The 15,729-nt window shown below is 45.8% G+C and overlaps 1 protein-coding gene across 6 annotated transcripts in view; it reads left to right on the top strand.

The window, feature by feature from the left end:
* Positions 1-15,729, top strand: part of MTA3 (metastasis associated 1 family member 3) — a 120,461-nt gene that overhangs the window by 25,906 nt on the left and 78,826 nt on the right. For all 6 annotated transcript variants that reach the window (XM_084793285.1, XM_084793286.1, XM_084793288.1 and 3 more), the window contains exon 4: positions 6,386-6,512. In XM_084793285.1, coding sequence (XP_084649411.1) covers positions 6,386-6,512 — 127 coding nt within the window. The remainder of the gene's footprint in view (positions 1-6,385; positions 6,513-15,729) is intronic.

Genomic DNA, 15,729 nt, shown 5'->3' on the forward strand with positions numbered 1-15,729 from the left:
CGGTTCAGTCAGTGCTTCTTCAGCATGCATAAAGCCCTGCACGTGATCTCCACACCACGAGAGCTGGGCCGGTTGCTCATGCCTGTAGTTCCAGCATTCATGAGCAGAAGGATCAGAAGTTTTAATCTATCCTCAGTTGTATAGATAGATCAGTGCTAGCCTGGGGTACATGGGACCCGTCTAGCAGCAGCAGCAGCAGGGGAGGGGGAGGAGGAAGAGGAAGAAGATGACCCCGAACCATTTAATAATGATTCTTTAAAAAAATTTTTTTTGTATGTATGTGTATGGGATATAGTGTGTGTGTGTGTGTGTGTGTGTGTGTGTGTGTGTGTGTGTGTGTAAGTGAACAGCACGCAAGGGTGTGGAGGTCAAAGGTTATGCTATCATTTTGTTAGTCACTGTTGTATTGCTGTGAAGAGACACCACAACCAAGGCAACTCTTGTAAAGGAAAGTAATTGGGGCCAGCTTACAGTTCACAGGCTTAGTCTGTTCTCATCATGGTGGGGAAGTGTGGCAGCATGCTGGGAGCATGCTGCTGGAGAAGGAAGGAGCTCAGAGCTCTACATCTGGATGGGAGAAGAGGGAGGGCAGCCAGCCAGCCAGCCACTGGGCTGGGCCTGGGCCTGGCTTGGGCATTTGAAACCTCAAATCCCACCCCCCAGTGACACACTTCCTCCAGCAAGGCCACACCCACTCCAACAAATAGTGCCTCTTCCTAAGCATTCAAAAGTAGGAGTCTGTGGGGACATTCTTTTTCAAACTGACACAGTCACACTGATGGATTGAGCTAGACTGCCATACAGCAAGCTTCAGGCATCTGCCTGTCTGTGGCTCCACTTTCTTCTTTTTAGATACTATCTGTTTAAGCACACACTTTTAATATGAGGTCCAATTTAGCTACTTGTTTATCTTGTTTATGTTTTGCATATTGGATAAGACACCACTTCCTAGTCTAAAGGGTTATGGGGATACCTGTCTTATTTTGAGTCTTAGCTTTTAGTTTGAGCTGTGGGAGTCTATGGGAATTAATTCTTCCCCCTCCCCTTGTTTTTTTGAGATTAGGGTCTGTCTGTGTAGCCTTGGCTGTCCTGGACTTGCTTTGTAGAGTAGGCTGGCCTCAAATTTACAGTGGTCCACCTGCCTCTGCCTCCCGAGTGCTGGGATTACAGGCATGTGCCACCATGCCCCTGGCTGGAGTTAATTCTCTTGTGTATGGCTATCTATTGTTTCAGCCCCATTTGCTAAAGGAAGTATTGTCCATTCTCCGTCTGAGGACTGGTCCTGGTCACCTTGCTTAAAGTCCATCGATGGCATGTTTAGGCTCGGCGTTGTCAGCTGTCCTTTGCTCACCCGTGTGTCCTCCCCTATGCCAGTTCCGTACAGTCTAGAGTTAGGTTCATTCTTACTCACGGTTATTCTGGCTATTCTAGGTCCCTCTTGTTGTTGTTGTTTTGTTTCGTTTTTTTCGAGACAGGGTTTCTTTGTGTAGCCTGTTCTGGACTCACTTTGTAGACTAGGCTGGCCTCGAACTCACAGTGATCTGCATGCCTCTGCCTCCCAAGTGCTGGGTTTAAAGACGTGCGCCACCACGCCTGGAAACTCTAGCTCCTTAAATGCCCATATGGATGATCAGATCTATGTTATTTTTAATGAAAAGGACAGTTGGAATTTCATTAGGAATGGCTTTCATGTATAGACCCACCTGGGAATTCACTGCCCTTTCAAGCAGTGTTAGCTCTTCCAACAGTGCACCTGGGTTGTTTTCCAGTTGATTTGGTCTTTGGCAGTGTTGTTGTTTTTAGGGCACAAGTTCTGTCGTTTTCAGATGTACCATTATCATTGCTATTCCTCTGTGTGTTTGAGGGTCTTACCACATACCTGAGGCTGGTCTCAAACTTGGACTTGTTTGACCATTGTCCTGGACAACCATTAGAACTTAGAATCGGAGCTCTCCAGCCTCCTCTCTCTCTCTCTCTCTCTCTCTCTCTCTCTCTCTCTCTCTCTCTCTCTCTCAATTATTTGTATATGTGTGGGTGTTTTGCTCTGTGCATGCTTGGCGCCTGTGGTCACCAGAAGAGGGCACTGCGTCACCTCCCCTGGAACTGATGTTATGGATGATTGTCAATTACCATGTGGCTGCTGAGAATCCAACCTGAGTCTTCTGGAAGAGCAGCTTTTAACTACTGAACCATTGCTCTAGGCCTTCACATGCACACTTTAAAAAGAAAAAGAAAAGCTTGGAGTAGTGGCACACATGTTTTGTCCCAGCACCTGGGAGGGAGAGGCAGGTGGATCTCTGTGAGTTCAAGGCCAACCTGCTCTATATAGTGAATTCCAGGACAGCCAGAGCTATACAGTGAGACTCTGTCTCATAAAACCAAAACCAGAACCAGAACCAAACCAAACAAAATTTTAGCAGGAGTCTAACTCAGCAATGGAAGGCTCGCTCAGGAGCTCAGGTCCTGTGTTTTATCCTCAGCACTATAAAAAAGAAAGCCAGCATTTGGTAGACTGAGGTAGGAGGAGGACCTTGAGTTTAAGGCTGTGCTGGACTATGTAATGAATTCCAGGCTAGCTTGTGCCATAAACAAACAAACAAACACTGGGAGGCAGAGGAAGGAAGATCTTTGTGAGTTCAAGGCCAGCCTGGGCTACATAGTGAGACTCTGTGTAAAAACACAACAATAACTGGGCGGTGGTGGTGCACACCTTTAATCCCAGCACTCAGGAGGCAGAGGCAGGTGGATCGCTGTGAGTTCAAGGCCAGCCTGGTCTACAAAGCGAGTCCAGGATAGCCAAGGCTACACAGAGAAACCCTGTCTCAAATAAAATAAAATAAAGACACAACAATAAATGGGTTATTTTATGTTATGAGCTAGACAGAGAAGAGCCTACCTATATGGCCTAAGTATTTGTGTGTCTGTATGTGTCTGCTTTATTTATTTATTATGTACTCCTGCATACCAAAAGAGGCCACCAGATCTCATTATAGATGGCTGTGAGCTACCATGTGGTTGCTGGGAATTGAACTCTGGACCTTTGGAAGAGCAGGCAGTGCTTTTAACCTCTGAGCCATCTCTCCAGCCCCTACAAATATATTTTGAGTATCATGAGTCTTTATTCTGGGAACTTGGGATTAGGAGGAAAAACCCCCATAAGAATTAAAAACTCTCAAACCAAAACAACAATGAAGCCCAACCAACCCCACCCCCACAAAAAACAGGCGAGGTTTGCTGTTACTACATGCAGTGCTGCCTTTTGCTCTGTGGGGCACCATTAGAATTCAGTAGCCATGCCTTTTAGAGCAACAATTTATCAAATTCCAATTAGGTAAGAGCGTAATCGTGTATGTGATATTTGCTGTACTAATAGTGCCAATGCAGCAAAAACTTTATCGATCTCCAATGGTGTGATGCCATTAGACCTGCAAGTAGATGGTTTTGTTAGTGCAGGGTTCCTCTTTGTAGACATCATTAAAAAGAACATTCAAGGAATGTCGAATTGCCTTGTTCTTTGAGCTTGGTGAGACTTTAGCTTTTACTATACTGATTGAGTGTGTGTGTGTGTGTGTGTGTGTGTGTGTGTGTGTGTGTGTGCGCGCTTGCCACCTCTGTGCATAAATAGAGGTCAGATAACAACTTGGTCCTTCTGTTATGTGGGGCCCAGGGATTGGAACTCAGGTCACCCAGCATGTGCTAAGCCACCTTGCCTGCTCCTAAGTGAAGCTTTTAAAATCAGCCAGTTTTCCAGGCTTGTTTTCAGTTCAGAGCTTTAAAATTTGAAATTAGAGAGGATAGCAGGCCTTCATGCAATTAAGTGACTAAGACAGTGGGCTTGGGGTGAGCTTCTGCTCCCTAGCTAGAGTGCCTCAAAAAACAAACAAACAAACAAACAAACAAACAACCGACACATCACGTAGAACTTTGTCTCATATTCACTTTGCCCGAGGTCTCCAGCCTTGCTTCTCAACGGCCAAGATCGGGAGTCATTTCTCAGTCACGCAGTGCCCCCAGCACCCTGAGGAGCACCTGCATCACTCCCGGTCCAGGCCAGTTGAACAGGCGAAAGGACCTCTTCCCTCTGCTCCCAGACCGCAGAGCTGGCTGCAGTCCAGCCCGGGTGGCCATCACCACATTGTCTGCTCTTCTCTTGGGTGGCATCACGCCGCCATCTTAACACAGGGCCACTGGGATCAAGTGGCTTCACTTCTATTCCAGTTTCTTATGTTGTCACCTTTAAACAAATGCAGTGTGTGGAGGGCGCTGGAGGTGAGTCTCCTTCCAGAAGGGAAGAGTTTCCTGATGCGTCCCCTTTCTCTGCCTGCCTGTGAAAAGGAAAGAGAGAAAAGATGGCTACATTCCTCTTCTCATTTCTGGGACTTTTTTTCTTCTTCTTTCTGTGATGTTGGTGTTCATAGGTTTTTGTTTTTGCTTTGGGAACAAGGTCTAGACTATAAAGCCAGGTCGACCTTGAATTCCACCCCCCTGCATCAGTCTCTGATATTGAAACCATTTTTCCCCTCCCAAAATGATTGGGCTTATAGTGTTCACACAAGACAGTAAAGGGTTAGTGTTATGCACCTGATTCCTGTATAGACAGAGTAGGGTATGAGGCCCTCCAATACTGGGCCCAAACAATTTCTTTTGTTTGTTAAAACAGTTCCCTTAATATCCCATGCTGGCCTTGGACTATAGCCTATGATGACTTTGTACCTTTTTTGTTGTTGTTGTTTTTGTTTGTTTGTTTGTTTGTTTCAGGACAGGGTCTCTCTGTGTAGCCTTGGCTGTCCTGGACTCACTTGACTCACTTTATAGACCAGGCTGGCCTCGAATTCACAGTGATCCGCTTGCCTCTGCCTCCTGAGTGCTGGGATTAAAGGCGTGTACCACCACTGTCTGGAGACCTTGTACTTTCTGATCCTTCTGCATTTACTGTTGTTCTAACACCCCCACTCTGGGACAGTGCATCCTGCGGCTCAGTCTGAGGGTTTTCCTGCATGCTCGACACTTGCAGATCCACGTCTGGGCTTTATAAAATGACTTGGTTTTCTTTCAGTTACTCATTTCCCACTTCAGGTTCTAATTTCTGGGCTTTTTGTTTGTTTTGGGTTTCTCTGTGTAGTCCTGGCTATCCTGAAACTCATTTTGTAGACCAGGCTGCCTCCAGAGTGCTGGGATTAAAGCTGGGAATGTGCCACCGCTGCCTGGCCACATTCTAATTTCTAAGGATATTTCCTCAGCTGGGCAGTGGTGGTGCATGCCTTTAATCGCAGAACTCTGGAGGCAGAGGCCAGCGGATCGGATCGCTGTGAGTTCGAGGCCAGCCTGGTCTACAAAGTGAGTCCAGGACAGTCAAGGCTACACAGAGAAACCCTGTCTCAAAATAATAATAATAATAATAATAATAATAATAATAATAATAATAATAATAATAATAATAATAATAATTTGAGATCTGTAGCCCTGAGTAGCTTAGAACTCTCTCTCCATCTTTCCTGCCTTGGCCTCCTGAGTGCTGGGATCTCAGTCAGATACTATTGTCATTCGCATCTTAGCTGCCATTTTTTCTAGTCATTTACTTTCAATTTTACTTATTTTTTAAAAAGAAATCTATGCCAGCTGATGGTGGCACATGCGTTTAAATCTCAGCACTTGGGAGGAAGAGGCAGGCTGATCTCTAAGTTTGAGGCCAGTCTGGTCTACAGAGCGAGTTCTAGGACAGCCAGAGCCACACAGAGAAACCCTGTCTCAGAAAACCAAAACCAGACCAAGAACACTGATGTGTATCTGTGTGAGTGTGTTGTTGTGATGTGTGTTTGCAGGCGTGCCTGAATAAAGGCAGAGTTTTCGGAGTCCTCTTCTATTCCTGTGAGGCGTGGTCTATCTTGACCCCAGGGGTCCCCCCCTCTCTCTGTTCCCAGATGTGGGGCTACAGGTGTTAATAAAGACCTGGGGCCTGTTGTGTGGGTGTCGGGATCCTAATCCTGGTCTTTGATTGTGCAGTAAGTGCCAACTGTCTAGGCACTGCTCGCTCGCTCGCTTTTTATTTTGTTGAAGGCAGGGCTCACCACGTAGCACTTGTTTACCTTGAATTTACTGTCTCTCCGAGATAGGCTTTGTGCTGGTGATCCTCCTGCCTCAGCGGGGATCACAGGTGTGTGCTACTACGACGGATTCTGCCACTTTAACATTTATGTTTGTCTTCTTCCTTGGCATCCCAAAGAACTGCACTTAAGGGTTGGGAGTGCAAAGAATGGTTTAATGTGAAGTTCAAAAGGAATTAGTTTGAAGAAAGTATAAAATTTACTAGTCTGATCTGTCTGTTCATTCTGTTTCAATATCCCATGAGGTGTACTAATGGGTTCTTTGGCTCTTGTTTGTGTAGAAGAAACTGAGGAAGAAACGGAGACAACGGTTGAGGCCGACTTGACTGAGAAGCAGAAACATCAGTTGAAACACAGGGAGCTCTTTCTGTCCCGCCAGTACGAGTCCCTGCCCGCGACGCACATCAGGTGAGACTGCTGGGAAGCTGCTCTTCCGTGCCTGGAAGCGCTGTGCCGAAAGCCCATGACAAAGCCTTCCCAAACGCTCTTCAAAGTCTTGCTCTGCTTGGCATACTGCAAACTTCATACTATAGGATTGGCTCTTGGGACTTGTAGCGTGTATTAGCATACAGAAGTCCTGACTGAACAGGTTCCGAGGTCATGTAGGCATCTTCACATTGCCTCATCACTAACAATTTGTTTGTCTCTTAGCATTACACACAGTAATGCTGGATTTCCTCAGATTCCCAGCGCATGATACAGTTGTGAGAACACAAGGAAAACACAGAGTTTGGTTTGCAGACACGTGACTTTAGCTCTCGGAGGACATATATAGCCTTTTATTTTCTTGTAGGTATGTCCAGGATGGAAACCTTGCTCTTTGTTACTTGTTTACTGGCATCAGCTCTGTGCATTTACTTAGTTTAAAAAATTGGTAGATGAGTTTTTTAGTGTTAGAAATTGAAGCCTGGAGCACGGTAGGCAAGTGCTCTGTCCACTGGTGGCATCCAGCCCTCACTCTATAACTTGGAGGACTGCACTGGAGTGGTGGTTGTCTTTTTTTTGATATACTGATAGGAATTGAAAGATAGATGCGGGCCTGGGTGGCGGGGCTAGCGCAAACTTCTAATCCCAGCACTCGGGAGGCAGAAGCAGGTGGATCCCTGTGAGTTTGAGGACAGCCTGGTGTACACAGTGAGTTCTAGGACAGCCAGGGCTACATGGAGAGACCCTGAGAGAGAGAGAGAGAGAGACAGACAGACAGACAGACAGACAGAGACAGAAGAGAGAGAGAGAGAGAGAGAGAGAGAGAGAGAGAGAGAGAGAGAGAGAGAGGAGCCAGGGGTCATGTGCACACCTTGGATAGCCAGGCCTATTATTACGTAGAGAAACCTTGACTCAAAAAGCCAAAAAAAAAAGAGAGAGAGAGAGAGAGAGAGAGAGAGAGAGAGAGAATTAGGTGCCATTGAGCTTTTCATTTTTGCACTGTAGTGTGTAGTAAGTACATCTTAGCAGTATAATAAAAATTTTGAACTCAAAAAGACAGGCGGTTTCTGGGGCCGTCGATGAAGCTTGGTTGGTAGACTGTTTGCTTAACGTGCAGTACGCCCTGGGTTTGATCCCCAGCACCGTGGAGGTGGGAGCAGGAGAATCAGACGTTCCGGGTGGTCCCTGGCTATACAGGGACTCAGGGGCAGCCTGGGCTACATGAGACCCTGTCTCAGTACCAACAACAAAAACATGGCTGGCGAGATGACTCGGCGGACAAATGCACTTGCTCCCAAGCCTGCGGACCTGAGCTCAGTCCCTGGCACCCATGTGGTGGAAAGAGAGAACCAACTCCTACAAGCTGTCCCCTGACCTCCACATGTGTGTACCATAGCATGTCCTCATAAAATAAGCAAATGTAATAATAATAATAATAATAATAATAATAATAATAATAATAATAATAATAATACTGTTAAATTAAAAAACAAAACCAGATGACAAGCAGATTCTGACCCTTGAGATCTGTAACACTCCCAAAGTCCTTGGGTAGAGGGAGCTGGTGGTGTATGCAGAGGGAGCTGGAGGCCAGCGCCGGGGCTGTGGGAGGGTTTGGTATTGCTGTCAACGTAAACCTTCAGTTTCAGTTCCGAGTCTTCTTCATTCTTTTCTTTTCTTCTTTCTTTAAATCCAGCTCCTTGCTGGTGGTGACGGTAAAAACTTGGTAGAAAAGTCGTAAAGGTTTTAGAAGTTACCCATCCGCTTCCCCCAGTGTTAATGGTGAAGCAGTCTGCGTTGCTGCTGTAAGGGCCGAGTGTCTTCTCCAAAGCTCTGGCTTGGCCCTCCTACCTACGTACATACACGTGCCGGCTGGTCTTAGGTCAACTTGACACACAAGCTAGAGCCATCTGAAAGGAGGGACCCCAGCTGAGAAAATGCCTATGTAAGAGACAGCCCTGTAGGCAAGCCTGCAAGGTGTGTTCTTAAACAGTGATTGAGGGGGGGCGGGGCTCAGCCCATTGTGGGTGGTTCCACACAGAGAGCAAGCCACGGGCAGCAAGCTAGTAAGCAGCACTCCTCCATGGCCTCTGCATCAGCCCCTGCCTCCATGTTCTTGCCCTATTTGAGCTCGTTCCTGTCCTATTTGAGTTCCTGTCTTGACCTGCTTTGATGATGAACAGTGAGATGAAAGTGTAAGCCAAATAAACCTTTTCCTCTCCAGCTCGCTGTTTGGTGATGGTGTTTTGTTGCATCAGTAGATGCCCTAAGACTGTACCCAAACTCAGGGCCCTTGGTCCTCTTTCCTGCACTCACAAGCCTGAGGGTCTCTTGTATGTAGTTTATTTCTTTATGACTCGACACAGAGACAAATTCTGGAATAGCAAGTTCCAGAAAAGTTGACTCCCCCTATTAGTGAGCACCCTGTTAGGTATTCTTTAGGAGTTAATGTATTCTGTGTGACTTAAGGCCTCTGCAAGAAAACACAACCAGGGCAGGCCGGAGGAAAATCTATTCACTGGTCAGGAAAGAAAACTAGGTGTGTATGTTAATAGAACATGAAAACATGATGAGATCGTTTTATCTGTTTTTATTTGCATATATTAATTCCACATAACAATAGTTTTAATTATGATAGCACCATACATTATTTTCGAGACAGGGTTTCTCTGTGTAGCCTTGGCTGTCCTGGACTTGCTTTGTAGACCAGGCTGGCCTTGAACTCACAGGGATCCACCTGCCTCTGCCTCCTGAGTGTTGGGATTAAAGGTGCCCAACACCATCACCCAGCTGAGGTAAGATCTCTTATAGCCCAGGCTGGTCTTTAACTTACCATGTAGCTGAGGCTGGCCTTCGACTCCTGATCCTCTTGACTCTGCCCTCCAGGTGCTGGGGTTATAAGCGTGCATTACCTTGCCCGGCTGAAATTTTCTTAAAGATGTACATAATTCATTAATAAATATTTCAAAAACCATATGCATTAATTATTTAATTAGAAGAAGTTAGACTATAAAGATTCATTTTGAGCTTAAGAAGTTGTGGGGCCAGTCATAGATTCCTGTTAGAACACGAATCTGACAAATGGTTTAAAGAATGCATCCAAAACACACAAGTGTATTTTTAATTTACCCTTCTGATAGCTTGGAATCTGTTTACAAGTAATGTTGGTTTTCTTTAACAGATTGCTTGGAATGGAAAAATGGTGTTTTTCATCTTCCATAAGGCCCGAGAGAGTGTATTGGAATATAATTATCATGACACTTATGCAAGGGCTTTACCTAGTGACGATGCTTTGAATTCTGATGAAGAGACATTTATGCCTTGTTCTCTCCGTGGTTTCCTGGTTGAGAGAGAGAAGTGCACAGCCACACTTTCTTCTTGATGGCTCCCTTTTGCAAACACTGAAGGCAGTTAGAGACAGTCTCTAGCAAGGCACAGAGCCTGGCTAGGCGGCCCACATGCTGATATGGAACAAGGGCGCGGTAGAGTGGTCTTGACATTTTGCTGGTGTTGAAGTCCTGCCCTATCTGCTCCGACCTTAAAAAGAGAAAATTGCCGAAGCCCCATTGTTTTTTGGCAGCTAGAGGCCTAATTTGGTGAATACTGACTCTTTGTTCCCAGAGACACCATCAAATGCCCAGAATTTCCTTCCCACTGAATGGAACCCAGGGGAAAGCCTGACTGCCGTATTCTTGGGCTCTCTGGAGCAGCTGAACTTCAGTGCTCACTTTCTGTAGGCCTCCCATGTGGCTCAGAAGCAACTCTTTGTTCCTCTGACTCCACTGGGATTGAGAGAGGCAGCAAGGGCTGGGCTCGCTCTGAGCAGAGTGAGGGGTTCACTTCGCCTTCGTGAGATGGGACATGAGCTGTGAACATCCTCCCTCCACAGCATCCTCAGGAGTGGGGCTGCTGGGCACAGGCCGCGCCCTTGGGTTTTATGCTGCATGTATTATAAAGCACAGAGACTCACTGCTATGTCGGCAGTTCTTGTTTATTTCCGTGTATTAAGTCTTTTATGTGTAGGTCCAAAGGCTTTCGTGTATACAGCAGATGCTGCGTGCTCTTTAAGAGCATCGTAGGATTGCTGAGCAGCCGTTCATTCATCCACAGGAGATGGAAAGTTCTAAGTTTGAGGATGGTAACACAGTTACAGCTGGGGAAGGCTGCTGTGCCCATTATTTAGTGTGGCCACTGACTTCATCTCTAAATGTAGCCTTCTTTTTGCTTTGTGGCTCTGGGACTCCTATATTTAGTTTTCCAAATGGCCCTGGTTTCTGTGCGGTTCATGTCCTAACAGCTATTGGGCTTTTTATGGTAGGGTTGCTTTTCCTGTGTTTAATCCTCACAGCGACCCGTAGATCTGTTATTACCCCTGTTTACAGAAGAGGGGCCAAAGCACAAAACAATTACGCACTTGCCTGAGTTTCCAACTTCATAAATTGCGTGTTTAGATATTGGCTGATTTCGCATTTGCAGATAGTCAGCATTAGTGACTTATACACAGCCAACTCTAGAAACATATCAGATCCCATGAAAGCTACAAAGTAACTTCTTGAGTAGGTAGGCTTTCTGAGTGTCAACATCACCATCTTTCTTATTTATTTATTTATTTATTTGGTTTTTCAAGACAGGGTCTCTCTGTAGCCTTGGCTGTCCTGGACTTGCTTTGTAGACCAGGCTGGCCTCGAACTCACAGGGATCTGCCCGCCTCTGCCTCTCGAGTGCTGGGATTAAAGGCATGCACCACCACCGCCCAGCTGAGGAAATATCCTTAGAAATTAGAATGTGGCCAGGCAGTGGTCAGGCTTATTTATTTATTTATATAGTGTTCTGCCTGCATGGCAGAAGAGGGCATCAGATCTCATTATAGATGGCTGTGAGCCACCATGTGGTTGCTGGGAATTGAACTCAGGACCTCTGGAAGAACAATCAGTGCTCTTAACCTCTGAGCCATCTCTCCAGCCCCACGTCTATCTTATATAGATTCGGGTCAGTTGGGTAAGGTCTAAAATCAAAGCTATTTAAGCATATAAGTTGTTTTATTATCCCAAAAGATACCGTTACAAAGCTAGCCGCATGTAGAAACCAGGAAACAACCCTCTTAACCTGCGTTTATAGATGTGTCCTTTCTGTATCTGACATTAGCTTCTCCACGTCTCAAACACACTAAGCCCAGCTTTTAAAAAGCTGCTAATTACAGCATTGGTACATGTAATGGTTACTCCCCTCCAGGCTGGGGCACAACTGGTCATAATTAAGAAGGACTAATTCTTTTCTTCTCGCCAGCCCTGAAATTGGACCACAGCCTTTGAAATTGGGCTTCCGCGTGCCTTAAAATTTCCTTAGCATCAGGTGGTCTTTGGGCCCAGTGTGTCCTCTAGCAACAGTTTTTGGACCTGAATATTTGCCCTGTAGGCATCGCTTGTTGCAAAGCATGAACAGTGATGGAGACATCCATTATAGACGTGCCAGTGGACCTTTCCCCAGTCCTGGGACCCTGTCCTCCTCATTGTTTTAACTCTGGCTGTGCTGACACCATACTCACCACTCTCCCCTCCCCCAACAATACTGGGATCAGAGCCAGAATGCCGTGTATCTTCAGCCCTACCGTGCTGTTTTTTGTTTGGTTTGGTTTTTTTTTTGAGACAGGATTTCTCTGTATAACAACCCTGGCTGTCCTGGACTCACTTTGTAGACCAGGCTGGGCTGGAACTCACGGAGATCGGCCTGCCTCTGTCTCCCGAGTGCTGGGAGGCATGTGCCACCACGCTCAGCTGTGCTTTTTATTTTAATTATTAAAACCAAACTTACTGTGGGCTTTAAGACAGAGCTTTGCTCCGTAGAGTGGGCTGGCCTGGCCCTCCCGATCTTCCTGATCTGGGCTTCCCAAGGGCTGGGATTCTGGTCATGTCCACCATCTACTTGCCCAACTATGTTTTTTTTTTTTTAATTAAAAAAAATTTTTTTTAACATTTATTTATTTATTATGTGTGTGGGGCTGTGGGCATGTGCATGCCAGTGACTTGTTGGAGTCAGTCTCAGTTTTTTTCGAAGGGATCCTGGGGGGTCAAACTCAGACTAGGATCAAACTCAAATTGTTCCCCTTAGCTGGTGGCAAATGCCTGTGTCTGCTGAGCCATATTGCTTTCTTAAAGGGGCCAGAGAAACTGTTTCAAACCTAATTTTGCTAACAGTAGTAAGATAAGTTTTTGAAGATGCAGGTGTACAGTCTCTGTGCTTCAGACAAAGCCTGGGGCTCTTTCGAGCAGCTGTAGGTTACTGTAGAGAGTACAGACATCACCGCCCCGCCCCTGCCGCCCTGCAGGAAAATGGCTGAGAACACTTCCTTGCCTAAGGATGCCATGTGGCAGCTCCAGATGAGGAGTTGTCTGCCTTCATTCAGTTCTGAGAGTCTCGGACAGCTGTTAAAAATCTTGCACCTTATGTACAATTTGCCTAAATAGTTCTGTCCAGACGACATCTTAGGCTGCAAGATCTCTCAGAGGTCAGCGTTGGGGTGTCTCTTTCTCCCCATTGTGGAGAACTGACCCAAGGGCCATTCAGAACTGGCAACTTGCACAGAGCCAGCATTTAACTTAGGAAATAAATGTCGTTGGCATTTAACAGACATGTTCTCACTTACAGTTGACCTTACGCAGAATTTGAGATTGAGAATGACAATTAGAATCGAATTTTATTTAAATCTCATTAGACTTAAAGATTGCGTGTACGACAGACAGGCCGCCCAGGACTTTTGGGAGGGAAGAATGACTTTCTTCAAGTGAATACCAAACTTCTAGATGGTCCACAAGGCAGAGCTGGAGGGGGTTCCTCTTTTTCTGTAGACTGTTGCCAAACAGAATCATCTAGTGAGCGTTTTGCAGCAGCCATTATGGGAGAAATGAAAATGTGTCAGGGCAACAAGAGGTTTTTTTGGGAGGGGCTACTATAGTTCTTCTGTTAGTATCTGTGTCTGTGAGGGTGGGGACCTTGGTGTGCGTGCGTGTGTGTGTGTGTGTGTGTGTGTGTGTGTGTGTGTGTGTGTGCGTGCGTGCGTGTGTTGCATCTCTTTTCTTTCAGACAGCCTAGCTCAGGCTGCCCTAGAATTACTGTCTTATCTTGGACTGATCTCAAGTATGTACCAGCGGCAGCAGAGTTGAGGCAGACAGTGTCTCTGGCTGAGGGGGAGGGTCCATCTGCTTGGGTATGAGTTACTCCTGAGTGCTGAGATTTAGAACAGCCAGCCTGGCTTTCATAAATAAACAAGTATCATGTATCACGTCTAACGTATTTTGTATGAACATATGTGTGTGCGCACACATACGGATGCCAAGGGTGACCATGGGCAGTCTTCTTCAGGTGTTGTCTACCTTTTAAAAATATTTATTTATTTTTACTATGTATGCATGTGCGTGCGTGCGTGCGTGTGTGTGTGTGTGTGTGTGTGTGTGTGTTGGGATGTATTTGGCAGTTGTGGGTGTGATGGCAGAGGCCAAAAAACAAAGGCAAATCCTCCTCTGGGCTGGAGTTAAGGCAGTTGGTGATGCTGGGCATGGAACTCAGGCGCTCTTAGCCAATGGGCCATCTCTCCAGCCCTATTCTCAGTGCTTTGAGGCAGGAACTCTCACCGCGACCTCAGGTTTACCAGTGAGGCTTGGCCAGGCTGCCTGCCTTCACTTCCCAGCTGCTCAGATTTCCTGGAGCTTGCTTTATAGACCAGGTTGGCCTCAAGCTCAGAGACCTGCCTTCTCTCCCTCCCAATTGCTGGGATTAAAGGAGGGTACCACCATTCCCGGCTCCCCTTTTGTAACTTATTTGTTTTTATATTATGTACATTGGCACTTTGACTGCATGTATGTCTATGTGAGGGTGTCAGATCACCTACAAAAAGAGTTAACGGCAGTTGTGACCTGCTGTGTGGGTGCTGGGAATTGAACCCAGGTCCTCTGGAAGAGGAGCCAGTGCTCTTAAACTGCAGAGCCATCTCTCCAGCCCCCTCTTCTTTTGTTTTTGTTTTTTAAAAAAGAAGTGTTCTGTAATGAACCAGGAAGTACACATAATTGACTTCTGCTTATTGAAGTGTGGTGCTGTTGAGAGAAATGCTTATAGGATTGTTTGAATTATGAGCCGAATTGGCTGTTTCATGGAACACCATTTTTATGTGGCATACCCGTTGAAGGATAAAGCCTAGCTGTCTAGATGTATTCGGCTGACTTGAAAATGAAGTGTACCTGTTACATAAACGTCTAGTTGTCAGTCATTTGCCAGTGTGTGTATCAAACCATCACGTACCATTTAATGTAAACTTTTTGCATATTAGTCTTGGCTAGCCTCAAATTTGAGTAATTCTCCTGCCTCAGATTTCTAAGTCCTGGAATTACAGGTGTGTACCACCCCACCTTACAAAATAATACGTTTCATTAACTTGAAAAATATGCTCATTTCTCTTTCTTCCTTTTGCTCTCTAACATGCTAAACTGTTGACAGACATAACTCGCACAAGCAGAAGGTCCTTGGATCATCAATAATTTTAGGGCTATAAATTGAAATGTAAGGTCAGAAAGTTTCAGAGCCATTCCGCACTCTTGAAAAATGCTGAAACAATAGACTTTGTGTTTAGAGTCACCTGGGAAGAGGGCATTCCGGAATTGTTGCTGTCAGATTGGCCCGTGGGTGTATCAGTGGGGTGCGTTCCTGATTAATGATTGATGTGGGAGGACCCAGCCTACTGTGGGTGGAGCCATTCCTGGACAGATGGTTCTGCGTGGTAGAAAGTATGTTGCTGAGCATCCAAGAAGAGCAAGCCAGGGTGGCCTCTGCTTCAGTTCTTGTCTCCAGGTTCCTGCCTTGAGTTCCTAGGTTCCCTCCGTGATGGACGGTACATTGTAAGATGAAATAAATCTCCTCCCCAAGTAGCTTTTTGGTTATGATGTTGTATTTACAGCAATAGAAGTCAAACTAATGCAAGGTCTTGGTAAGCAGATTGAAGAATAGACTAACAAAACAAAACAAAACAGCTAAGTCCAGGTGCTGTCACCTATAACCCCGGCACTTGGATTGGGATTGAGGGTTAGGCAAGGATTGCCAAGGTTTAGGTGAGCTTGAGTTCACGTAGATAAGACCTGTTTTGTTTTTTTTTAAATCAAAACAAAAGAGCTGGAACAAACTCACATGTACAATGCAGTCTGATTTCTGGTAC

The sequence above is a fragment of the Acomys minous genome (genome assembly GCF_964271855.1).
Source record: "Acomys minous genome assembly, chromosome: 8".
Taxonomy (NCBI): domain Eukaryota; kingdom Metazoa; phylum Chordata; class Mammalia; order Rodentia; family Muridae; genus Acomys; species Acomys minous.